The 25,323-nt window shown below is 48.1% G+C and overlaps 1 protein-coding gene across 1 annotated transcript in view; it reads left to right on the forward strand.

The window, feature by feature from the left end:
- DOCK1 (dedicator of cytokinesis 1) overlaps nt 1–25,323 on the forward strand; it is a 435,479-nt gene that overhangs the window by 99,331 nt on the left and 310,825 nt on the right. The window contains exons 21-22 of the mRNA XM_029920619.1: nt 4,806–4,876; nt 8,650–8,756. Of these exons, the coding sequence (XP_029776479.1) occupies nt 4,806–4,876; nt 8,650–8,756 (178 nt within the window). The remainder of the gene's footprint in view (nt 1–4,805; nt 4,877–8,649; nt 8,757–25,323) is intronic.

Genomic DNA, 25,323 nt, shown 5'->3' on the forward strand with positions numbered 1-25,323 from the left:
ACATGGACCTGGAACCCACGTGTCTTGAAGAAAATGATGCCTAAGCGAAGGACTGAGGAGTGATCAGGGGTGAACTCTTGAGTTATTTGGAGCAACAGCTGCAGTGGGGGGCAGGGAAAGAGCGGCCCGGGAAGAAGGGACGCGCGTGCGCAGGCCTGTCTGCTGGTGGGGGGGGGGGGCTGGTACATGTGGGAGACCGCAGAAGACAGGGCCTGCAGGGGGCGGTGGAGGCTGCCGAGTGGGGACCCCAGGGAGGACGGGCCAGCGCCGCCGAGGGTGCTGGGCGGTCGGGCTCACACCCCAGGAGTTGGGCGGTGCCGCCACCGTATCTGTGTTAGATTCTGACTAGGGCGTGAACTGGAGGGGGTCGTGTGCCCGTCCGCAGGGCCAGGGACACCAGTGGGCCGAGACCAGGCAGTGGAGCCCATCGAAGTGGAGAAGGTGGTCGAACCACTGACGCCACATAGTGAGGAAGTGCCGTGCTTTGCGGTTGGTCAGAAGGGCTGTGAAGGAGGGAGCATCCAGGGGAGGCTGTGGCCTGGGGACTGCGCCCTGAGGGAAGCGAAGGTGGTCGGCGTGGCAGGTGGCATCTGTGGGACAGCCAGTGCAGGAGCGCAGTGGCTGCTGCATGTGTGGGTGGCAGGCAGTTGGCACTAGGGGCCCGTAGCTTGGCAGGAGGTGGTGTCCCTGAGGGGTATGAGGAGGAAGGAGAAAGGTCCAGAATGGACACCCACCTTGAGATGGTGGGGACAGGGCCCTGCACAGAGAGCTGGGGAGGCACGAATGACCAGGAAGGCAGTGGCCCTGGGAGTGAGGCCGCGGATGCCAGCAGGTGAGGGGGTCCTCCCAGAAGCACCTGGGGCTCTGTGGGCATTTAGCATGAGAGAGAGCTGTGTGGGCTCACCCGCGGAGCATAGGAGCCAGCTGGGGTGAGGACTGGGTCCCCCGGAGGAAGAAGGGGAGCCAGACGGGGCTCCTTGCTGAGCCCAAGGGCGGGGTTCGGTCTCCTGGAGGTGGGCACTCCCTCTCTCTGCCTGGACGGATGGGTTCCTGGATCACCTGCTCTTTTTCCTGGTGGTTTTGTCCTTCTCTGCAGCAGGAGGTGAGATGGGTAGGGGGATGGGGGGGTGTCCCAGGCTTGAGGAGAAGTATCCCCGTGGGAAGGCGTAGGGTGAAGAGGGCTGGGCGCCGGGTGCACCTGCTCCTCCCTTTCTCCTTGTTCCCTCTGTCCTTTGTTATTTCATCTGGCCAGTGCGGGGGTGCATCTCTGCTCTTTCCAAACCCCAGAAACTGAGATACAGAGTCTGTAGGATCTCGGTCTGTCAGGCAGAATGCTGCACTGGCCAGCATTTGGGGATCACAGTGGGTGCACGCCCCTCTCTGTGGGCAAACGCCCCTCTCTGGGGTCAACACTGGGACCTTGGGTTGCAGGGGGAGGCCCTGGGGAGCCCCGGCCCCGCTCCGCCGCTCAGCCTGCCTGGTTAACGCAGCCCCAGGGTGGCAAGTGGAAGGTGGCCGTGAAGACCTGTCTTATTTGTCGCTGTCTGTGTTGTCCTCCTCGTGAAATGGAATTTATCAAGTTGCTGCCGGCAGAGTTTGCTTTGTTGGTGGAGGATGAAATGCAGGAAGTCGTGCATTTCTCCCCTCGGGACGTCACAAAGTAAACCAGACACCGTAGGGCCCCAGCCGTTGGCCCGTGCAGACGCCTGTTTATTACACGTCTTTGTGAGTATCTTCTAGTTTTTCACAGCAGCTCTCAGGTAGTTGAGGCAGAACTCGAGACCAGAATGAAATTGTTTCTACTTGATGCTCTTTTCAAAAGTTGAATTCCAGAGGAGCTAGTTGGGATCCTCGGATGTGGCTGGGGTTGAAGGACAGGGTTAACGCTGAGGAGACAAGCCTTGGTGATGCTCTAGCGCGCCGCCTCCCGGTCCTTTCTCACCTTGACCGCGCCGCGCGAGGTAAGCAGGGACAGTTGGGTGAGCTGGCTTCACAATCACCGGGGACTTGCACGGCCTCAGCGCAGATCCCAGCAGTGTGCATCTGGACGGGTGGCTTCCCTGGATGCCTCTACATTCTCATCTGTGAGAGGGGATAACAGACTTCGCTCATATGTTCTCCTGAGGATCCACTGTGTCAATAGTCGAGCACTTAAATGAGTCTCAGGCACGTATAGAATACTCCCCGGCTACAGATTAAGAAACTTGAACTCATTTGAAGTGACTGGAATCTGACCACTTACCGCGTAGGGCACCAGTGTTGAGATTCAGGAACATTCTCTCAGGTGTTTCCCATGCCTGTCTATGCAGGTAACATGTGTTTATTCATTGTGAGAATTAAGGTATGGTTTGCTTTCGATTGTACAGTAGAGTGGATCAACCTCATTCCCCAGTGTAGACAAGCCCTGTCCCGCCTTCCACCCACTGAGGCGTTCTCCATCCCTCTAGGTGTGCCTTCTCCAGATTGTTTTAAAAATGGAAGCACGTGCTGTGTAGCCTTTTGGTTTTCCTTCCCAGAGCGCATTTGAGATTCATGCACATCTTGTGTGATGGGCTCCATTTCTCTCCTTTGCTGCCCCGTCGTGTTCCAGTGCATGGATTCACCTCGTGAGGGAGGGAATTGTGAGTTGTTTCTACTATTTGATGCTTACAAATAAAGCTACTGTAAACATTCCCATGCAGGGTTTCGTGTGAGCGTGAAGTTTCATTTCTTCGGGTCAGGACTCCGGAGTATGGTTGTCAGGTTGTACGGGGGTGCGTGTCTGACCTCGTGAGACACCGCCACGTGCTTCTCCACAGTCGCTGACCCGGTGTTGCGAGGGGCCCAGCAGCATATGCAGTGGCACTTGGTATTGTCAGGCGCGTGCGCGCCTGTGCATGCGTGTGTTTCAGGGATTCCAGTCGGTGGTAATGATATTTCACTGTGGTTTTAATTTGCATTTCCCTGGTGACTGATGACGTGGAACATCTTTTCACGTGCCCTTGTGCCACCATATACCTTGTTTGGAAAGTGTCTTTTTAAATCTTTGACCTATTTAGCGGGGAGATTGTCTTCTCACTATTGAGTTTAAGCGGTCTCCGTACGTGCTGGATACAGATGCCGACCAGGTACGTGGCCTGGAATCAGTCTCTCCCAGCGTGCGACTCCTCATTCGGTATCTTAGCGGTGTGTCCTACAGGGCAGAGGTTTTTATTTTGGTGAACCTTAATTTTTCTTTTATAGATCGTGCTTTTGGTGTCCTAAGTGTCTTCTAGAAGTTGTACAGTTTTAGGTTTTATGTTGAAGATTTATGATACGTTTAAAGTTATTTGTTGTATAGGCCGTGACGCAGGAGTGAGTTTCATTGGGCGCTGAGGGGGAGGGGCTGTGTTCCTTTGTTGCTGATCCGGGAACAAATATGTTCAGTGTATTTATTATGTTAGAGTGGGCTTTTGCTGTTAAAGAACAAAATTCAAATGAGTAAATCTGACAGCCTAATTGTCTTTATTCTTCAGTTTGTGAATGGGGCAGCAACCCATCTAGCAAGTAGAAAGGAGCTCTGAAGAGCCCTATAGAATGAGCCTTTTCTAGGTGGAAGGGGCGAGCAGCCTACCTCCTCTGTCTCTGAGGGATGGAAGGGGTCTGCCAGGAGGGTAACCTCCGTGCTGCTCAGCGGGCGGTTGCACACTGACTAGTTTAAGATTATATTCCTGGGAGGGGCCCAAACCGCACTGAGTTTGGGTATGAAGTCTTGGTGCTGATATGGCATGTACTTCACACAGGCAGCTCCAGTTTGACTTTTTTGATGCTTTAAACACTATCTTTTTGCTTTCAGAAAATAATGCTGACCATTATTTGTGCGGTAACTGTACTATTTTCCAGTGTTCAGATGTTACCCTCATGTCTTGTCAGTTTATTTTGAACTTTAATGCAACCTCAAGATGTACTTGGCACACACATTATTTCCCCCATTTTATTCTGGGAGGTGGAGCCCAGCCCGGAACAAGGACTTACACAGAGTCACGGATAGAGGGGCGCCAGCCCCGGTCAGAACGCTGGAAACCCAGGAACTTTTCCCATCAGGTCATCGCCGAGGGGGCTGAGCCTCCGGCTTCCCACCGAACTGAGTTTTACTTCTGTCTCTCTTCATTTCTAGCTGTGAGATCAGGGGCAAAGTAATTCACATCTCCATTGGCAGTTTGCCTGCTGGCCAGCAGGGGCAGCTCCCTGTCGGAGCTCTGTTGGCCTTAAGGATAAAATCACCAAGGGTCCTTGCTCAGCACGTAGCGTGTGGCACAGTCTATCATGATTACCATCACTCTGTTTTTTGAGAGTGTGGATTTTCCAGAAGATACAGCATATGAACACTAGAGATAAGGTTACTAAAGGAAAAGAAAAATCCTAATTAAAGGATACACAGATACACAGAGCACAGTTTTAGAACGGAACAAGGACGATCGTTTTAGATGTTGAATATGACGGATTTGCAGAGGATTCTTCTGAAGGCACGTGTCTTCATTCGCTATAGCTTGGTGAGGGTGAGGAGGAAATCCCACCAAAGCTGCACTCAGCATGGGCCTCGGGGCAGCAGGCAATATGTGTTGGCCTCTTAAATCATTATGTGTCAGGATAACTGTGGGACAGATCGCCACTGTTGGTGGGTCAGAGCTGTTTGCTCTGTTTTTGTTGTGTTTGGTCTTCTCTTCTCACCTAGAAAGTGATCTTTCCCTTCTTGGGTTGTCTGTGGTTCTCCATGGTAATTACAGATTTGTACTAACGTTTGCCAAACTTCATGAGGCTCAGCAATCTTTGCTCTTGGTTTGCAGGGAGCAGCGTTGAAATACTTACCAACCATTGTCAACGATGTGAAATTGGTGTTTGATCCCAAAGAGCTCAGGTAAGGAAGCCCCCAAGGTGCCATCTTCCCGCGTCCTTCACTTTGCCTCTTTTCTGGGCATTGAACTTGTGAGGGGCTCAAGGTTTGGTCTCCTGTAGGCAGAGGTGGGTGCCCTGGATCGTTGGAGAACAGATGCTGGTCATGATGCCGGTGACACTTCCCTAATTGTGACTTTACATGGAAAAGACATCATCTATCATCCGACACAGTATTTTGTATAGAAGATTGTTTTTTGCCCAATGGGTAGGTCGTACAAAATTGGCTTTTTCCATTTTTTCTAATTTGAATTTCACTGTGATGGCTGAGCTTTGATTTAATTTCAGCCCCTAAAATACCTGACACAGAAGATTTACCATTCACCACCCCACCCTGCCCAACACGCACAGCCTCTTTGTGAGCGCTTACCTGCGGGCAGGAGGTCATCACCTAAGCTAATAACAACCAAATCAAACCAAACCTCAAAGAAGCAGGTTGCTGGCCTTTCAGACCACAGAGTGAAGCTAGGGACCGAATTCTTCCTTTTTCCACCCGTGTTTCCTCCAGTCCTGTCCCTGTCATCTGGAGGAAGCTCTGTTCTGCAAGACTGTCGTGAGCCATCGGACGCCCAGCCCCCCAGACTTCTGCAGCACAGCCCTTGTCTCCTTCTGATTTTGGTTTTGATTTAACACTTGACACTGTAAACCACCTGCAGGGGATTGGCACCGGTTTTTAGCAGCCCAGAAACCCATCTAAATATTAAAGGTCCATGTGTCCCCAGAGTGGTTACACTGAATTAAAAATGGTCGCTCTTTCTGTCCTTTATGTCTACGGTACGTTACTCATGCCCAGGCCGTGAAGGGCCAGAGACTTTCGGGGCGCTCTCTTCCACAAATCACCAGGTTTCTGGTGTGCCTGAGGATTTAGTGTCCTGCACGGACACCTTTATTTCCTGCTCCCAGGCACTGACAACACTGCTCACAGCTTAACATGCCCTAAACAAGAAAATAAGTGAATGGGCCTGTTGGCATCTTGTCTGCCCTGGGTCTCTGGAGCATCCTTTCCCTGCGGCTTTGTAGCATCCTATCCCTGCAGCATGGATGTCACAGAAGGGATCAGCATCCCCTGGGGACTTGTTAGAAAAATGCTGAATCTTGGGGTCCTTCCCAGGTCTTCTGAGTTCGAAATAGGGAGTGGGACCCTGCCATTTGGTTGTAATGAGCCTTCCAGGTGCGTCTAGTGAAGATTCTTACTTGAAAGTTCCATATCTAGGGTACAAGGCAATGAGGAAGGCAGTGGCTGAGTGGGCCATGGCCACACTCTGGCCTGTCCTTCTCACGGGGCACAGGGATCAGACCCTAACCCATCAGTGGGGCAGCGTTCACAGTGGGTGCTTGGAGATCCAAGGAAGACCCCCTTTCCAGGGTCTGTCCAGTCTTTTCTTGGTTCTTTGGCTCTTGACACATGCCTGCGTGCCTCTTCAGCACTATATCTAATGACTTCTTAAAAAACAAAAAAGACTGTAAATCATGTGCGTATTTTTTCCTATTTAGAAAATTGGTTCATGTTTTGATGAAACAGAAGAGATCACAGACAAGAATAAATGAAACTTAATTCCACTATCCAAAAATACTTAGAAGGATCTGGATTTGCACACATGCATGTATATACACATACATAAGTACACATGTATTCCTCTAAAGCATTTAACACAGGGGGGTGCCTGGGCAGCTCAGTTGGATAAGCGTCCGACTCTTGATTTCAGCTCAGGTCATGATCTCACGGTTCATGAGATTGAGCCACATCGGTCTCCACGCTTTCAGCTTCGCTTTCCTTCTCTCTCTGCCCCTCCCCTGCTCCTTCTCTCTCTCTCTCGCTCTTTCTCTCTCAAAATAAATAAACATTAACAAAAAAGAAAAAAATAAGTTACCTTCTTTATTTTATGGTCACCTTCTGCACGTGATGTCTTGTTTTCTCACATCGTGCTGTAGTTTCGTCCAACATAAACTTCCACAACTTCCATGGTGTTCTAGCCAGTGCTCCCGTCAGTTACTGAAGTAGCAACAGTAGACACTGACATGAGTTATGTGCTTTCTCCATACGGAAGAGGCTTTCCACAAAGCACTTTCCATGCTTTGTTATTGTGAATCTTCACAACGGTGGTGTGACTTGGGCTCTGGTATTAGCCCACTTCTCTGCCAAGTAGCTTGTTCACCATAACTTGGCTGGCCATTGGCACTGCTGGAAGGCCAGCCTGGGTTTTTAATTACAAAGAACAGGCCGCTAAGCTATACCGACGGGTAGGAGGTTCTGTTCAGTTTTTATTATTATATAATATGCGAAGATAAGTTTTTCTGTAGGCTATAGTATCTTGCCCTTACTTCTATCATTAGGATAAATAGTGAAATGGAATTATCGGGTCTTGTGTTTTCTCTTTTTTTTTCTTTCTTGCGTTTTCTTAAAAAATTTTTAACAAATATTATTCAGTTGTCCTCTAAGGGTCAAAGCAACCTCTACCAAAGTATGTTGGTGTCTCTCTTCCCAAACTTTACACTACTTGAAATTGTTCCTTTACAGAACCTGCTGATATGGTTGATGAAAGGCAGTTCTTTGTTATTAACAAGAACTCTCCTTCTAACACTGTTTCATAGTTTTATTCACTATTTGTAAAACTAAATTTTTTACTTATTTTGAGAGAGAGAGAGAGCGAGCGCATACAAGTGACGGAGGGACAGAGAGAGAGGAGAGAGAGAATCTCAAGCAGACTGTGTGCTTTTAGCCCGCAGAGCTCAGTGTGGAATTTAATGCCACGAACTCTGAGATCATGCCTTGAACTGAAATCAAGAGTCTGTCACTTAACTGAGCCGCCCAAGTGACCCTATAAAAGCAGATTTTTAAAAGAATATCTCTAGTGAGATATAATACCTGTACTATAAAGTTTTCCAGCTTCAGAGTTAAATGGTATTCATTGTCCTCACAGAATTGTGTGACCATCTTCATAGTGCAATTTTAGAAGTTTGATCACCCCTATAAGATCGCTGGTGCTCATTAGCAGTCGTTTTGTGTCCCCAACCCAGCTCTGGGCAACCAAGAATCTCCTTTCTGTATCTATAGGTCTGCCTTTTCCAGGCACTTTTTATGAATTAGATTATACAATATGTAACCTTTTGTGTCTGGCTCCTTTTACTTGGCATAATGTTCTCACGGTTTATTAATACTGTCGCAGGGGTCAGAGTTTCATTCCTTGTTATGGATGACTTTTATGGGTATCCGATATGCTGTTTATCCCGTCAGCAGGTGATGGGCATCTGGGGTTTTCCCTGTCAGAGTATCGTGGAGGATGTTGCTGTGATTCATGTACGAGATGTTGTGTTGGGTATATATATAAATATTCGTTTCTCTTGGGCATATACCTTGGAGTAGAAATGTTGGCTCATACGGTAACTGTATTTAACATTGTCAGGAAATGCCATGCGGTTTTCCCAAGTGGCTGCTCCAATTTGCATTCCCACCAGCATGATGCGAGAGGTCCTTTTTCTTCACATCCTAACGAATACTTGCTGTGGTCTCTCTCTGGGATGGTAGCCAGTTGAGTGGGTGTGAAGAGAAAAATAACATTTTAAAGTATCATTTCGTTGGGTGAGATTTTGGCCCATATTGTACAACGAGCATCACCCAACATTCCGGTAGAGCTTAATGACCATTTAATGACCCTGCGCCTAGGTATTGGCTTGTACACACTGGATTATTTTTGCTATGTATCCCTAAACTTCTTACCCTTGTGTTTTTCATTATAGCAAAATGTTTACTGATTTCATCCTAAATGTTCCCATGGGTTTGCTGACCATTCAGAAGCTGTATTGCTTGATTGAAATCATTCACAGTGACCTCTTCACACAGCATGGTGAGTGGAAGTCTGAGAATCATTCAATTGTCACATTATTCATTGTCTATAGACCTCGTCCCTTCTGATTTCTCTCCTCCATGCCAAAAGGAGTGGAGGTTGCAACCAATTAAGACGGCTCTTTTACAAGACAGGAAGATTTAGCCCGTACAAGAGAAGGGTAATTGACATACAGTGTAGGTAATAGATCATTGAGAGATGAAGGGAGAAACCTCGTAGTTTGTAATTTAGGTGCACACCAGAGCCCTGCGCTAATCAGCAGACATTGTAGCCTTTAAGACTTGCGGTCGTCCATCCTGGGGAGGCAATCACCTGCTTCCATTCAGATGATTGCGAAGAAAAATGTCAGGTTTTCTTTAAATTTAGAAATAATGGTTCTGTCTTCTCCTGAACTTTGTATTCTCTGACAGGCTTTCTTCAAACCCCGCTCAAAGTAATAAGAATTTTAATGATTCCTCAACTCATTTATCCTGAGGAACACCTTATATTTCCCCACGTTATCTCCCTACCCTTTTTATTAATCATTTTCTTTCTATTTGGACAGATTGAATTAATATTTTACACTTGTCAAGCAGTTTTATTGAAGGCTTAAAACCTTTGCATAATTTCACAGCCTTCCTCATTTATTGGAGGTAAATGTCCAGACTGTTGAGTGGCATTCTGACTGAGAGGCGTGGACTGACACTCTTCTATTTGGGTCCAGACACTTGGCTGATCCATTCATTTTCTGCTGTCCTCACGTGTAGCTACTGGCTGCCCAGGGAACTTGGTGTGTGTCCAGATCAGTCCTTCGTACCTTCAGGACTCCTGGACCCTATGCTTTCCTGCTGGTTTTAACCTGATTTCTTGATTGAACTTTATAAAGGCATTGAAGTCTACATTTACAGCTAAGGCTTATGTTAAGAGAAAATGTTCAGACTTCATTTGAGCACCAGTGTTCTTTGTGAAAGAAAACATCAACCCAACAAGTGAGGGGGTTTCAGCAGCTCCTCCACACATCTCTCTCTGGGCCCCACCCCCACATCTCACTTGGGTAAATGAAAGTGAGGTGTGTCGCCATTGTTTAGATTTCAAGGCACACGAATCTCCTTTAGTTGGGCACTAGCTCGACTCTCCATTCTTCAGCGTCTCCTTGGAGGGCTGCGTCTTAAATTATTCATGTCCTTCAGGTGTCTTCGAAAGCTTGGTGAAATATGGCATTCAAGGAGGGATTGAGGGTGGAGGTGATGGGTGGGGACTCTGCTTTGTTTCCCTTCCACATTGAACACACTTCATACCAGAGCAAATCAAATCCCCCCAAAGTCTTCTTTTTGGATCATATTAGGTAGTTTACTGATGTCCCTTCTCTTAACATTCCAACCCTAAGACAGACAGACAGACAGACAGACACACACACACACACACACACACACACACACACACACACATACACATACACCATCACCACCACTGAGGTAAGCCCCGTCACTGAATTAACAATTAACAATTAGTAACCGTTGTCAATGAATTGATTGTACTTGACTTTTATTGACTTGATATAGGGAAGACTTTCTTCCCTCTATTTCATAATTTCTATTGCAGAACTTTTTTCTGTATACCACATAGTTCTCTTTGAATAAGGGCCTGAACCACAAATGGTTCCATTAAAAACATTTAAGATGGGAATTCTTTAAAGCATACATTTCAAGGGAATGTCTTCTTCTGTTGGAACTTAACTGTCTCCTTAGCTAGTCGAGAGCTTGAAGGGGCCCTTCTTATTTATTTTTGGTAATTGTGTCAGCCTGGGTGTTTGGTGATTGTGTTTCTCTTCTTTACTGTACCCTGTTTCTGTTTTCACTCTTGTTCTCTAAGTCTTTTATCATAGACTGCCTCAAGTCCTGTTTTGGAAGTTTTTGCAGCATCCAATTAATTATTAACCTGGAATCTTTTTAAGTACAAAGTTAGGAGCTTAATTTTCATAGCAGGTTGCACCCAACTTGGAAAATGAGGTTGTGTGAAACATGTGAATCCAAATGGGTCGTGCGCCACATAAGCCACAGTTAACCTGAAGATTCGTATCTTGAAAGCGGCTCCCCAGTCAGTAGGCCTTGTTTTAGCCACCGTTGGCCACCCAGACACCCTTTCTGATGCTCATGGGCTGTCTCCAAGGTGTTTCAGAACACATTGTCCAATGTGAAGAAGATCCTTCTTGAGGGTGCCTGGATTCTTATTCAGTTAAGCATCTGACTACCGCTCAGGTCATGATCTCCCAGTCCATGCGTTTGAGCCCCACGCCAAGGGTCTGTGCTGACAGTGCAGAGCCTGAAGCCTGCATCCGATTCTGTGTTTCCCTCTCTCTCTGTTCCTCCTCTATTTGTTCTCTCTTTCTTTCTCAAAAAGGAATCAATAAACGTAAAAAAAAGAAAAAGAGGTCCCCCCTTGTAGGCTTTGAGTGTTGAGTGTTTCTGGAAAGATTCTTAGCAAAGACAGCTGTCTTAGATCCTTGTTAGGCAAGACCTATCCCTGCCAGTCCTCCGGTTGGTCTGTTCTTACAAAGATGGCGTTACTTTTGCAAAATATTTTGTGCCACGTGTGGCATATCTCGTTCAAGACAAAGTATTTTCTGATGAGATAGGACGGCCCTGGTTTTCCCGCTTTGGTCCAGTTCTTGTTAATTTGGAACAGTGGTCCTTGTCTGTGCTGTCTTCCTGGTCCCCGTGCGACCAGTCAGTCTAACTTCCCACGTATCCAGCGTTCTAGAACTGGGTGTCTCTGGAGATAGCCGCATGGGCCCCTGAGTGGGCTAGCCCTTTGGAAGCATTCTCTTGGGGGTGTGGTCAGAGCGCTCCACAGGGTGGCTCCTCCCAGTTCTCTGGTGGGTGCTCCAGGGCGTGTCTTTGCTCACTGCACATGTATGTTGAGTCTGTTGCTTTGTTCTAGAACACTGCTTTCCTCCTCCACCTGGTATCAGTACATTCCGTAGATGTAAGCGTCACCCTTCAGTGGGAGCGACAAGCTGATCCATGTGCAGCAAGGCCAGCGGTGAATGCTGTCACTAGGATGGCTTCTCTACAGAGGGACCTTCCTGTGCCGTGTGTGGGTCCCCGGAGGCTGAGTTGTTTCCGGCTTGCTTTCCCAACTGCTGCTTCTCTATGCTCTAAAGGACACGGAGACCGAGGACATATCCAGCTGAATTTGCTAGGCTCTGGCAGGAGATGTGTCTTTTGGTAAAGAAGGTTGTTTGGCCCCCACCGGTGTGGACACAGCCACTGCCGTCACTGCCACTGCCTGCTCCTAGGTGCCCCAGCTGCAGTGCTCCTTCTGGATCCGGGCCTTGCAGATGGATCCTGGTGTCTTACCACCCTGGTGGACAGAGATGGGAGGTCTTCCCAGAGCTGTCCCTCCCGCCTGCCACCCGTTTCCCGCCTCTTCCTGGCTGTTGGCAGGATCCGGGACCTGGTCTCCGTTGCTGTTGTAAGAGTGGCTGTGGATATGATCTGACCTCCGTGCGGGGGAGACACAGCTCACAATGTCGAGGTCTCCCCCACGTGTAATTAAAGGCCCTCTCCTTTATCTTTGATTTGCAAAAACATGAAAGATGGTTTGCATCATTTCTCCTACAAATGCTTTTCCCTCCTCATGAATAATGAACTGTGGATTTCTGAAGGCCTCTCTGTGATGAGTGTGGGCGGTACGCAAGAGGGCTGGTGTGTGGGCTTCCTGATCACACAGCCCAGGTTCAAATCCGGCCTCTGCTACCTGCTAACTCAGGGACCTTTGATACGTTACCCTCGTGGCTTCAGCTTCCTCCCTGGCCTGTTCTTGTTGCCTACGTCATACACTCTGAAGATGAATGTATAGTGTGGAATTTGCTTCTCATATTGAAGGCATAGTCGACATTAGCCATGGCTTTCAGTTTTGTGGAGGATTCAGTAGAAAAATGGCAGATACGATCCTGCCCTCCTTGGGGAGGGTAATCATCATGTCAAATATGAGCTCGAAGCCAGTAGACCTAGACCGGAAAACAAAAAAACAAGGGATACAGAGAGCTTCCTCTGAGAGGTGCTCCAGTGACCCTGCACGAAACCCCCAGCCGCTCGCCCCCAGGCCTGTTTCTGCCACTCTCCCCTGCGGGAGGTCTGCACGTTTCCTTCGTGGCTCGCTTGTTATCGGTGGTCTCTTCCTAGAATGAGAGCTCCCGAGCGTGGCCTTCTTGCTCGTGTTGTCACTGCTCAGTTGCCGGCTCCCAGGACAGTGCCTGGCCCCAGGCGTACCTCGGCACATATTGCATGGACAGAAATGGGCATGGATCTGCAGATCCAGGGCTGCCTCTCTCAGGGGGCAGCCCAGAGAAGGAAGCCTGACCAGCTGCATACATTTGCAGTTCCCTAGGTTTAGGGGAGGAGAGGTTTTGTGTTCGCACTGGGAAGCTGGCTATGTCTCCTAGTCTTGGCTCTGCGTGGACTCATCATGGAGGCGGATGGAATTGTCTTGAGGACGAGTAACATCAGGAGAGATGGAGAAGGAAGACTCGCGAGTGATAGAAGAGGTAGAGGGTCATCCGTGAGCAGTTTTATGAAATGAGGATCATCTGCTTAGCTTCTGACTTAGCACTTCCTCAGTTCTGTGGAGATGGGAGGTGGGGGAGGCGACAGTCCACCTCTACCTCTGGTCCAAGATAGCTTCTTTTTAGCATGATACAAGTGTTTAGTCCTGTAGAAACATGGAGAGAAGAGTGTCCCAAGTGCCTGTGTGCCCTCCTCACTGGACTTCCAAAGAGATCAAGATGCCCTTGTTTGTATCTCTGTGCTCCTCCCCCGCACATTTTTGAGGCAAATCCCAGCCACGATGGCATGTCATTGGGATGTCTTTTCCAAAGCAAGGTGGTATTCGGAGAGCGAATGACTTTGTTTCGGGAAAGGCAGGGCGTGCAGAGGGGCCGGCTGCTGGGCTGGCGTCTCCACTCCACCTTGGATGCTCCCACTCCGACTCCTGTGTGGAGGCGAAGGGCGTCTGACTCCTTAGCATGCTGTGCACGAGAGCCAGTGAATGGGCGGTAATGGCTTCCAAGCGTCGTCTCTCGATGTGACTTGACTACTTGAAAGCTGGTTAAATAGATTATGTGCTTCACAAAAAGATGACTCTTGCATATAATCTGTGGTATGGAGTGAGCAGCTTCTCAAAGCAAGCTACAAAGAGACGGAAAGGTCAGAACTTCATAATTTGTACATTTGTAGCTTTGTTCCCCTGTGATTACATTGTTGCCCACATATCTGACAAAAGCCGTGAAAATTAAAGCCTCAATCGTATTATAGAAATGAAAAGTTTCAATGTAATTAAATTAAAATAAACACTAGGACACCCAGGTTTGGGATTTCTGCTCCCAAAAATGTTTTACATTAATGTTAAAGCAATGGGGAAAAAAGGAATCAACTAGATAGCATTAACTCTCAAATTAGTAAGAGCCTTGGACATATTTGTAAGGCGCCTTTGAATTAAGGTGAGGGAGTTTCTGAAATGCACACTCTTACCCACGTGGGCTCCTCTCTACCATGGATCTAAAATGGAGACCTTTGGGAAAGCTCATTCCATCGTTTTCCTCTTCTTTCAGGAACTAACCCTTCCACATTCCCATATTGAAAGTGACCAAGCCAACAGAGAGATTTTCTTGAGAGTTTACTATGAATTTACCATTGTGCCTTAAGTTTGCTTTTAGAGGGTAGTGTGAGATTGGAAGAGTAAAGATTTAAAGATTTAGTGGCTAGATAATCCCTTTATGGTCTTTAAAAAAATTTTTTTTAATGCTTTTTTATTTATTTTTGAGAGACAGAGAGAGACAGTGCAAGCAGGGGAGGGTCAGGGAGAGAGGGAGATAGAGAATGTGAAGCAGGCTCCAGGCTCTGAGCTACCTGTCAGCACTGAGCCGGATGCGGGGCTCAAACTCACGAGCAGTGAGATCATGACCTGAGCTGAAGCCAGACGCTTAACCGACTGAGCCCCCCAGGCGCCCTGCCCCTTTATGGTCTTGACCGTAGTTTAATACTCTTGGTGGGTTATGTTGTTTTAGCTTGCTATTCTTTGGCACCCGTATGTTTGGTTTTTATTTTGGGGTTTGTTTCCCCCCTCCCCTCCGATGGTTGGAATCTAGCAGCGAGCAGGAATGGGAAATGTTCCCTTCCCTCATTTTCTGGCCATTCCCGTGGCTGTTTCTTTCAATATAGTGAACAGGCTCCTTTTAGACAGAGTTCATCAGCCTCATAAAACTTGGTTTGTGTTTCATTTTTGGACAGTACAGTGCTTCTTCAAAATGTAGGCCTAAAGAGCTTAAATTATCTTCCTCATTCTTATTTTCAGGGTGAATGATTCTTCCAGTTATCAAGCAGAGTGAAACTCTCCTTTTTAACAGTAGAAACATTAGTTACAGCAGCCCTTTGAAGTCTGAGGGCAGAGGCTCAGGTACCTGTTGGGACCAGCTATTAGGAAATATTGAAGTCATATTTCCAGACTATTTTTGTTGTGTTTCATCCCAGATATAAAATTCGTATTTCTTAAAGTCACTCTATTAATCAACTTTTTTTTTGGCTTAAAATTGTAGAAAGAATAGCTATATGTGTAATATAGATTTACAATAAAATGTACCTTTTTAATGCTTTGATATATAAACAAAAAAATCTCTTGAGCTTCTCCACTGTGGAAATTGGAGAGAGATTTCTCTTTATTGAAGGGATCTTCAACTCAGAGCTACTCTATAGTAGTTTTGTTAACTTGAAGGATATTGTACAGAAAGAAAAATTGGAGTTGGGGCCATCATGTACCACAGTCACGTAATATACTACACGGATAGCATTCCGGAATACTTAACTAGGTAGTTGTTTTGATGACTTAGTTCTAAGGAATGTTACTGGGTTTGAACCCCAAAGACTGGTTCTTGAAATAATAGTGGAACGTGAAATCATTTTCTCCTCTTCTACTTTTGAGAAAATTTTAATCTTTATCTGCAAAGTACTGTACCTTTTTCATACCTCACTCTGTATATCACTGTATATCATTTATTAGTTGAGCATTTAAAGAGAGACCCTTTGTTAAAACAGTGCAGTCTAGGAGGGTCAACTCAATTCTTTAATTTTAATTTGTTGAGCACCTACCATGTGCTCAGGACTGTTGGGTAGCAAGTTTCATTCCTCTGAGAGGCTTCAGAGCCATCAGTTTAAAAAATGTATCATTGGAAAAGAGTAATTCTTCTAATTTACAGATAAGGGCCCAGGAGTTACACCACAAATCCTAATCAGTTAGCAAAATCCCAGGCAGGGAGCTGTCCACCACTCTGGTGCTGATTAAGGGGTTGTTTTAGTAGAAATCCATCACCCACTCAAACTATTTCACACCCACTATATGAGTCATACATTCTGAATACTGAATTCACTTGAGATGCCATATGGAACAAGACAAAATACAAATACATGAATAAATAAACACATAAATAAATGTAAACTATGCATAAATTAATAAACAAGCAAAAATGCAGTGTTGTGCTTTTGGAATTTTCATACTTTTTTTTTCGTTTTCTGTGTGGGGGCTTTTATCTGTGATCAGATTGGCAGTGCCAACAGTTCCTCATGGTGTAGTTGGTCCAGGCTTTATTACAATTGATTCTCTGTGCTGCACACACCCTTGGAGAGGGCTCATATCCGTCTTGTTTGATGTTGTGAGCATGGAGAGCAATCTTAGAAGAGGCTGCCTTGCTTGTCTTGATGTCTACTCATGCTCACAGAAGGCACCACCAGGACGGCATGTCTCTGAGTCTCCGTAGTTCATGATTCCTTCCACGCCCTATGAGATTAGCTCTGTGCCTCATGGTACGGTACCTACAGTAACGTGTCGGTAACAGCTGGAGGAGTCCAGACCAGCCTGTCTTCTCCCAGGGTCTCCTTTAAGACCCCATTTTATTTTTGTTGCACAAACCCTTCCCTGAGTACACAGACCATCCTTCAAGATAGAATGGATCAGACCTTATGGTTTTGACACTATTTTTCACACATACATTTCACTGTCAGGGCAGCCAGGAGAGGTGTGTGTGCTGGACCACACTGACTGAGACTTAAGTTCGTGGCTACCTTCATTCTCCTGGTGATAAGGACACATACCACACCCCCGCCCTGTATATTGTCTCTTTGTTTTCTCGTCCTCCACATGGTGAGATCCTGCCCGAGGACCAGCAGACCTGTGCAATTCCTTTTGGACTTACCAAGCCCCATCCTTAATGCACTTCTGTCCGCCTGGAGACTAGATTCCTGGACTGACTGGCGTTTCCCACATAATCTTTTAACATTTTCATCTAGTTGTAAATGGGAATCATTTGTGATTTTTCTCTGTTGGTGGTTCTTTCATTCCTTCTGAAAATTATTATTACTCTAGTACGAGTGAATGTTTAACCCCTATTATTAAACTTCTCAAAACAAAGATATCTAAAATATCTTCTGTCCCATTCCTTCTTCCAAGAAGAAGACTTATTTGTCTATTAATATATCCACCAGAGAGTGTGAGGTGTGCGAATGAGCAGGGGAGGGGCAGAGGGAGAGAGAGAATCTTAAGCAGACTCCGTGCCCCATGTAAAACCCAAAGCGAGGCTCGATCTTATGACCATGAGATCATGACCTGAGCTGAAATCACGAGTTGGAGACTTAACTGCCTGAGCCATCCAGGTGCCCCTGTGACACATTTTTTATTATGTCTAGTGACTTCATCCAGAAGACATCTTTGATCAGGTCCTCTTCCCATTGGTATACAGTCTCTATGCTGCCACATTCTCCTTCCAGTTTCCAAGAAATGAAATGCTTTTTATTTCTATGTCATCCTCTCAGTTAAGATCCTGTGACACTGGGCACCTCATAGCTGACGTGCAGATTATCTTATTTCTGATCATTTCAGTCCTCAGGTGAGTGGTGCTGGGGAACCTCTGACCAAAACCCTGGCAGGGAAACGAAAGTTTAAAAAGGAAAAGTGTCATCCCTAGAGTTACTCTGTGTGAATGAATTCTCCTCATTCCTCTCTACATGTCAAGTGCAGAAACGTAATCTGCACTTGACCTGTAAAGACGCCTCAGCCACACTTGTTTACGTGCACATGCACATGTATGAATCATTTATTCTAAGGGGCTCTGGCTCTGGGAGCAGACACCTAATTCTGGCTTGGCTGCTTAGTGGTGCAATCCCCGCATGTCCCTTTGCTCTGGCTCTGGGCACCCCCATCTGTCAATCTGGACGTAAGTAGATGGCTCTTGTGATCCCTTCCATTGCTGGCTCCATTTCCTGCATTTCAGTTGTTTGAAGACTGGTATGGAGGGAGAAAATCATTTGAACCGGTTGACTCATGAGGGTACAGAGTTCTTAAGATAGTTGAAAGATAAGATGAGTGTCTATAACAAATGAGTAACCAGCACCCCCCATTTATATAGCTTCTACTGTTTAATTCTCATTAAAAGTGTTAATCTGGATCTCAGTTCTATGTAACAGGCTGAAGGTTATTAAATGCACTTTATGGATCATTTGTTTAATGTGACCAAACTAAAAATTAAGCAGCACATTACTCAGTGTTCATAAAATGAATGTTTTAAATGGACAAATTCATTCTGGAATTTGCATCTTGCATTAATGTAGAGCTGTATTGGGGTTATAGACGGATATTCTGCTTGGACATTTATAAGCCTTGTGAATACCTTTTATAAAGATTAATATTTTTTACTTTGTGCCCATTACCAGAGCATTAATCACCATGGCTTCAGCCTGCGCCGCTGAGGATGAGCAGATGTCGAATTATTGCTGTCTGTAATCATAGCTGGTCACACTGGGAGAGGCGGGCAGAGCAGTGAAGCTGGGACCTTTGATCCCCACAGCTGATCTGTGTGGAGTCTGGGTTCGCTGGGCTTGCCTGCCCCTTCCTGGCTCTCTGCGCTGGGCGGACTGCATCCTCTCTCACGGCGGGGAAGGTCAGGAGAGCTGTGCTAGCTCGTTCTGGCTTCCCTGTGGGTCGTTTCTCTGCCTCGACTCAGCCGGACGGGCAGTAACAACCCCGCGGCCACATACATGTGAAGGCAGATGTGCTGGGAGAAATCTGCTGTGGCCTTTCTTCTCCTTCCGCTGACGAACACCCGTTCATTATGATGAGAAATCACACAGGATGTCTTTAGCATCTGCTTCCTTGCGTACTCTGAGACCCTGCTGTCGGACAAAAGTAGGATGTGAGCCACATATGACATTTATAATTTTCTAGAGTCCGCATTGAAAAAAAAACTACAACACGGTTGCTGAAATTAATTTTAATGATTTATCTAAACTACCATCTGAACATGACTTCGATCTAAATATTACTGATGGCATAGTTTTTCATTCCTTTTTTTTTTCCGCACTGGGTCTCCAAAATCCAGTGTGTGGTTTTGACACCTACAGCCCGTATCAGTTTGGATGTTCGGATTTCATCCAGATACTTAGTGTACACTCTTCACATTTAGTAAAATTCACCACTGAGAAGTGTGTTCACACACCCAAATTGTTCCAGGTGTTCCGTACCATTGTTTCCAATAAGCAAGTGTCGTTTTTTTCATTTACGGCTAAGTTACTGAAAAATTAACCGAAATGGAAAGAGTCATTCCTCAGTGGCACCGGCTGTATTTCAAATGCTCCCCTCTTAGATGGTGCCGCTCCAAGGCATGAGTCTGTTCCTTCTTGTTGAAGAGGCTGACTTTGTATCAGCAGCTGCCGTTTATTGAATGTTCCTATTTGCCAAATACACGTATTATATCATGTGATTCTCACAGCGAACCTCACAGGTAAACTTAGCCCCATTTTGCAGATAAGAAAAATTATGGCTTAGAGAGGGTTTTTTTTAAGTTTTTATTTATTTATGTATATTTATTTTTGAGAGACAGAGAGACAGAGCACGAGGAGGGGACGAGCAGAGAGAGAGGGAGACACAGAATCTGAAGCGGGCTGTCGGCTCCAAGTTGTCAGCACAGAGCCCGACACAGGGCTTGAACCCACAAACCATGAGATCATGACCTGAGCTGAGGTCAAATGCTTAACTGACTGAGTCACCCAGGCACCCCAAGGCTTAGAATGTATTACGTAACTTGCCCAAGATCCAAAGCACAGAGTGAGCCGGGTGGATTTTATTGCTTCTTGATGTGGGTGGGGAAACCGAACCTTAAGGAGAGTCCAGGCTTTCCCCAAATTGAAGATGACCTTGGTTCCTAGTCTTCCAGTCAAATATTTGTTGTCGCTGTTTTCCAAGTGATTGGTTGTAGGTAGTTTATTTAAAATGTGTTTTCTGTTAAAAATACAAGGGTTTATTTGTTTGTGGGGGGTTTGCCAGTTTCCCAGGCCATCTGCCTTGGACCTAATTGGACTTCTGGCATGAATCGCAGGACAGACGTGGTACTCAGTTCATGGGGAAGGGCGTTCAGGACACTGAGTTAGGACGGTCAGGATGTGACAGGACCCTCTTGGCCACCAGCGCCTGCATCTGACGCTTTGAACTTGTTCACTGAAGACATGGATGAGTGTTTGGTGTGTGTGCATGGTGTGTGTGTGTGTGTGTGATGTGTGTCTGGGGTGTGTGTGAGTGTGTGTTGTGTCGTGTGGGAGTGTGTGGTGTAGGTGAGTGTGTGAGGTGTGTAGTGTGTGGTATGTATGTGTGTTTGTGTTAGAAGTCTTTGTGGCATATGTGAGTGGTGGAGTCTGTGTGTGTGAGTGTGTGGTGTGTAGTGAGTGTGTCTGAGTGTGAATGTGGTGTGTATGTGTATCAGTGTTCATAGTGTGTGGGGAGTGTGGTGTGAATGTGTGTTGTGTGTGTGTAGTGTGTATGTGTGTTTGTGTTGTGAGTCCATGTGGTGTATGTGATTGTGTATAGTGTGTAGTGAATGTGGTATGGGTAGTGTGTATGTGTGTCTATAGTGTGTAATGAGTATGGTGTGTGTGTGTAGTATGTAGTGTGTGAACATGTGTGTGTGTGAACATGTGTGTGGACATGTAGTGTGTGTGTAGTGAGTGTGGAGTGTCAGTGTGTGTGGTGTGTATAGTGTGTATGTGTGTTTGTGTTGTGAGTCCATGTGGTGTATGTGCTTGTGTATAGTGTGTAGTGAATGTCGTATGTGTGGTGTGTATGTGTGGCTATAGTGTGTAATGAGTATGGTGTGTGTGTCGTGTGTGTGCGTATGTGCGGTGTGTGTGTGTGAACATGTGATGTGTGTGTAGTGAGTGTGGAGTGTGAGTGTGTGTGGTGTGCACGGTGTGTGTGAGCATGTGTGCTGTCATGTCCTCTGTGCCCTCGAGTTTTGGACTTGACGTTGGTGGAGAGCCTGAGAGGCGAGGCTGGTACGCAGCGTGTGCGCCGCTGCCTCTGGCAGAGACGGACCGTTGACGGAGATGTGGGCGAAGAGCCCCCTCTGGAGGATGAAGGTTGGGGGGCTCGTGCGGGGCACGCTTTGGCAGGGCGGCGTCACACTGCCTGTTCCACTGGGAGGCGACTGGCTTCTTGCTGCGCATCTGTCATCGGATACCGTGTGCCTGTAATTGCACGCGGCCCACACCAGCCTTGCACATGCATACACACACGTGCACCTGTGTCTGCACACTCCTGTCTCGGCCGCCTTGGCCACCGTCCAGGGAAACTGGGTCACTAGAAAGTGAGGGGAGATCTTGTCACGCTGACGTCTCCCAAGGGTTGGACAGGTCCCTCATCCCCACTAAACAGGAGACAGATGCTGTGGTTCACAATAAAGGTCAAGGACACGTGTGACAGTGGCTCCGAGGAGGAACACACACTCAGGTCTTCATATGTGTGGGGGGCTCCCCTCGGGGAGAACGGGACCCCCTCTCGAGGAGAGTGCATCCTGCATGGGCAAACAGACAGCAGACCCGGGCGTGACTTCCAGCGGTCCTCACGCTGGGCACCGGGCCCCCCTGCGCCCAGGGCTCTTGGTGCGCCCTGCTGGGGCCTGCAGATCACCGGTCACCAGTGGGGTGTGCCGATCGGTTTGCCTCTAGCTCTGGTCCCCCTGACCTCTGAAGGTCCCTCGGGTGTTGTCCTTCCTGGGGGCCTGGGACATGTTTCTGGAGGGTGCTGCAGTCCTGTGACCCTCTGTCCCTGGAGGCCTCCGTGAGATGCCTGCAGTGGTCAGTGCGGCCCACGAGGACAGCCCGGGTGCCCAGGCGCCTGCCCCCCGCGCTCCGCCGGTGGCTGGGAGGTGCTGGTCCTTCACACGGGAGTGTGGGACGCCTTCTCAGGGCCCTTCTGCGAGCGCTGACTTCATTCTCCCAGCGAGGGGTGCCGCTCCCCTTTGTCCACTTTTTTGTAAGCTCCCACGCGTGCGTTGGGTGACGAAGGACGGATGACGAGCCCTGATCCTCCTGTGGACCTTGGAAACATCTGGCTTGTGGTTACAGGTCCATCGGAAGGATTCTAACAGACGGGGTTTTATGTTCTCCGGGGGCTGGGGAGTGAATGTCTTTCCACGTGACAGTGGCAGTGACATTTCCCAAAGTTTGGTCATTTCTCATCAAGAGAGGCTGGATGGCAAAGAAGTACAGCCAACACACAGACCCCGGGTGTGGGTAGCAGGTGGGTGTTCCCAGCGCCGGGGCACCGAGGGTGGCAGACAGCGTCTCCTGCCGAAGATGAACAGGGCCGCCGTCACTTCTTCACCCTGGAGTAATTCTGACAAATGACAGTAACACACTCAATTACCTCCGAGACGGTGGAGTCAACAACTGCCTGTCCAGTGTGACAGATAAATGCGGCGGGAAGAGTCGGATTTCGGCCAGGGCATCTGGGCACCAGAGCCTGAGGGCCGTCTCGTCCCTGGGGCCGGCGCTGTGTTCCTCTGATTTTCTAAGACTGTTCACAGACACCCTCCGCCTCCCAACCTGGGCTGGTCTTGCCCCTCTGTTGGGTTCCTCCTAAGCTTGTTTTGTTTCGCTGGAAGTCATTTGTTTTCTTTAATCATGTTGTCAGAGCCCCGAGGTTCACGGCTCCAGCTTCTCCCTCAGATTTCTTGGAAACCTCCAAGATGGTGGCAGTGATAGAGATGAGCCAGTGGATGGGGCAACCAAGGGCCTGGCCCCCTGGCGAGGGCGGTTAAGCTGGGTGATATGTTTCAGGCCATCATCCTGGAGGTATCTTGCCAGGAGCTGTGGATGATGGATGCAAACAGGGCTGGACCTGGGCAGGTTCTAGGAGGTTGGTGTGTAGTCTTTACCTTGGAGGTGGTGTTGCGGTTCAGGCCAGCATGTCAGGAGCTAATGAGGACGGATGTCATTTGTGAGCATTGGGGTTCCATAGGAAAGACCCTGGGCTTTGGGGTGCTTGGGGGATTCTTGTGTTTTGTGGGCCAGCATTTAGGGCTGATGCATTTTCAGGCTGGATTCAGTGCCACAGGTGGTTTTCTGTGGCATTACCCTTGGACAGGCTTGGTCCCCAGGCAGCTCTCGGACACCCGTGAAGCCTTCTGCACCGACAGCAGGTCTCGGCTCTTTGGAGCACTTCCCTTGTGAGTTTACGGGGCTGTGGTATTTGGGGAGATACGCTCCATGGCGACTTCATGCACTGACATCACAGGGAGGGATGGCTGAGAAGGGATGGGAATCGCCTTAGGGCCCCTGACATCCGTGAACACAGACACGGAGGGACCATCACGGTCCCCACTGGACAGCGCCGCCTTCGCGTGCTGTGTGTCTCACTGCCTGACCTCCGGTGAGTCCTGTCATCAGAGCCAGTAAGCGGAGCCGGGCCTCTCCCCAGAAGATGCTCAGCATGTTAGCACCTCACGCATTAAGTATTGATTACTCTGACTGTGAAGGCAACAAGTGAAATCATATAACCACTGGGCCAAGCACTTTCTGGAAAAATGGAGTAGCTATTAGTCCTTTTCAGGGGACAAATCAAAATGGGATTCGAGAAAGCCTTAGCATGAGCTGCATGCACACGACTCCCTCGAAGTAGGTGGAACTGAAGGGTTTGTGCTGTTTCTGTGTCCTTGACGCTTTCCGTCCACACCCAGCTCCCACCTGCACCCCTGGGCCTATGGCCGCACACTCCTGGGAAAGTCTTCCAAGGGGGCCTCAGCATACTTAATGAGAACTGTTTCAGTGCCGCATGCTCCAATTTTTGTATGCTAAAAAAATTCAGGAAACATTAGTGCGAAACATGCTTTGATGTGTCCTTAACGTAAGCCCTACACTGTAAAATCCTGAGAACAAGCTAAGTATATCTGATGTTTGGGAGCTCTGCCGTCTTCCCTCGTGCTCTGCATCTTAAAGGGGGTGGTGGTGGGGGCTGGATTCCCAAGCGGCACTGGGCTGGTGAGAACAGGCCGCTCCTGGTGGAGGACATGATGGTACCGGACTCCGTGGGGTTTCCCTACTGGGGGAGATGGTTGGTCATTACATCTCATCCTCAGTCTCCTTTGTGTTTGTTTCCTTACGGTTCTTTCATTTTATGAGCATCCTTTTCTCTGCTTCTATCTAAAGCACAAGTGAAAATCCAGATGTTCTTTGTTCCTTACACCCGGTGGCCCGCCGTTACAGCCTTGCTCCCGGGAGCTGTTTTCCATTTCCTGTCCCCACTCAGCCACTCCAGGAAGCTGCCTGGGCTGGGGAGCGGGGGGGTCTGTGTGCCTCTCACTGCCACACCCCAAACGTGTTCTGTTCCACCCATTCTCAACGCTGTATTTGGCCATGTTGGTCACTGTGCTCCCTTGTTTGGGTGACATCACTTCTCTGTGCCTCCTCCTGCATCCCTGCTCTCTCCACCTTTGTGCCCTGCACATCTCCTCTTCTGGTACCTACATCCTGATGCGGGTCACGGTTTTCTGCTTATTCTGCATATTCCCTTTGAGAGTCTTACTGGCTTTCATTACTGCCTAGATGCTGATGATTCTTCCATCTGTGTTCCTAAGCCAGAAATAATGTCTAGAACCCTCTCTCCATCTGCCTCGTAGATGGGGCCACTTGGATGTCCAATAGGCAACTCAAACTCCACTTGTCCAAACTGAACCTAGTCCTCTTCTCCCTCTTTTTAAAAATACTTCCTTTCTCACATTTCTCTCTTCGAATGGCTTCACCGTGGTTCCCTGGATGCCTCACTTGCTACCAGGACTTGGAGCACTTTGTTTGACTCTCCTTTATCTGCCACGTTCCATCACTGAGCACTGTGTCCAGCCTGCCTCCCGTTTTCTGCTGCTCAAGGCCTCTCTCAAACCTACGGCTGCAGCCAGAGGTCAGGCTTCTCCTGTTTCTTCCCAGATAATCGCAGTAGCTACCTGACGGTGTGTCTCCCTCCTGTCTCCGCTGCCCCACCCATGTGCCCTGCCAGAGGGGCTCTGGCCTTTTGATGTGATCACATCTCCCCCCGACCCCCACCAGCATGTTGGTTTGCACATCTCTCTTGACCTTACCCATCATGTGCATGCTCATAACCAGCTGCCGTGTGGACTTTCATCCTGTCCCTCCTCCCCTCCTCCAGCTGTGCATGTGTCTCTTGAATGTGTCATTCTCCCCTGCCTGCCGGGCTCTGTGTCCACGTTTCTCATTCCTTG

This window comes from Suricata suricatta, chromosome 2 (genome assembly GCF_006229205.1).
Source record: "Suricata suricatta isolate VVHF042 chromosome 2, meerkat_22Aug2017_6uvM2_HiC, whole genome shotgun sequence".
NCBI lineage: Eukaryota > Metazoa > Chordata > Mammalia > Carnivora > Herpestidae > Suricata > Suricata suricatta.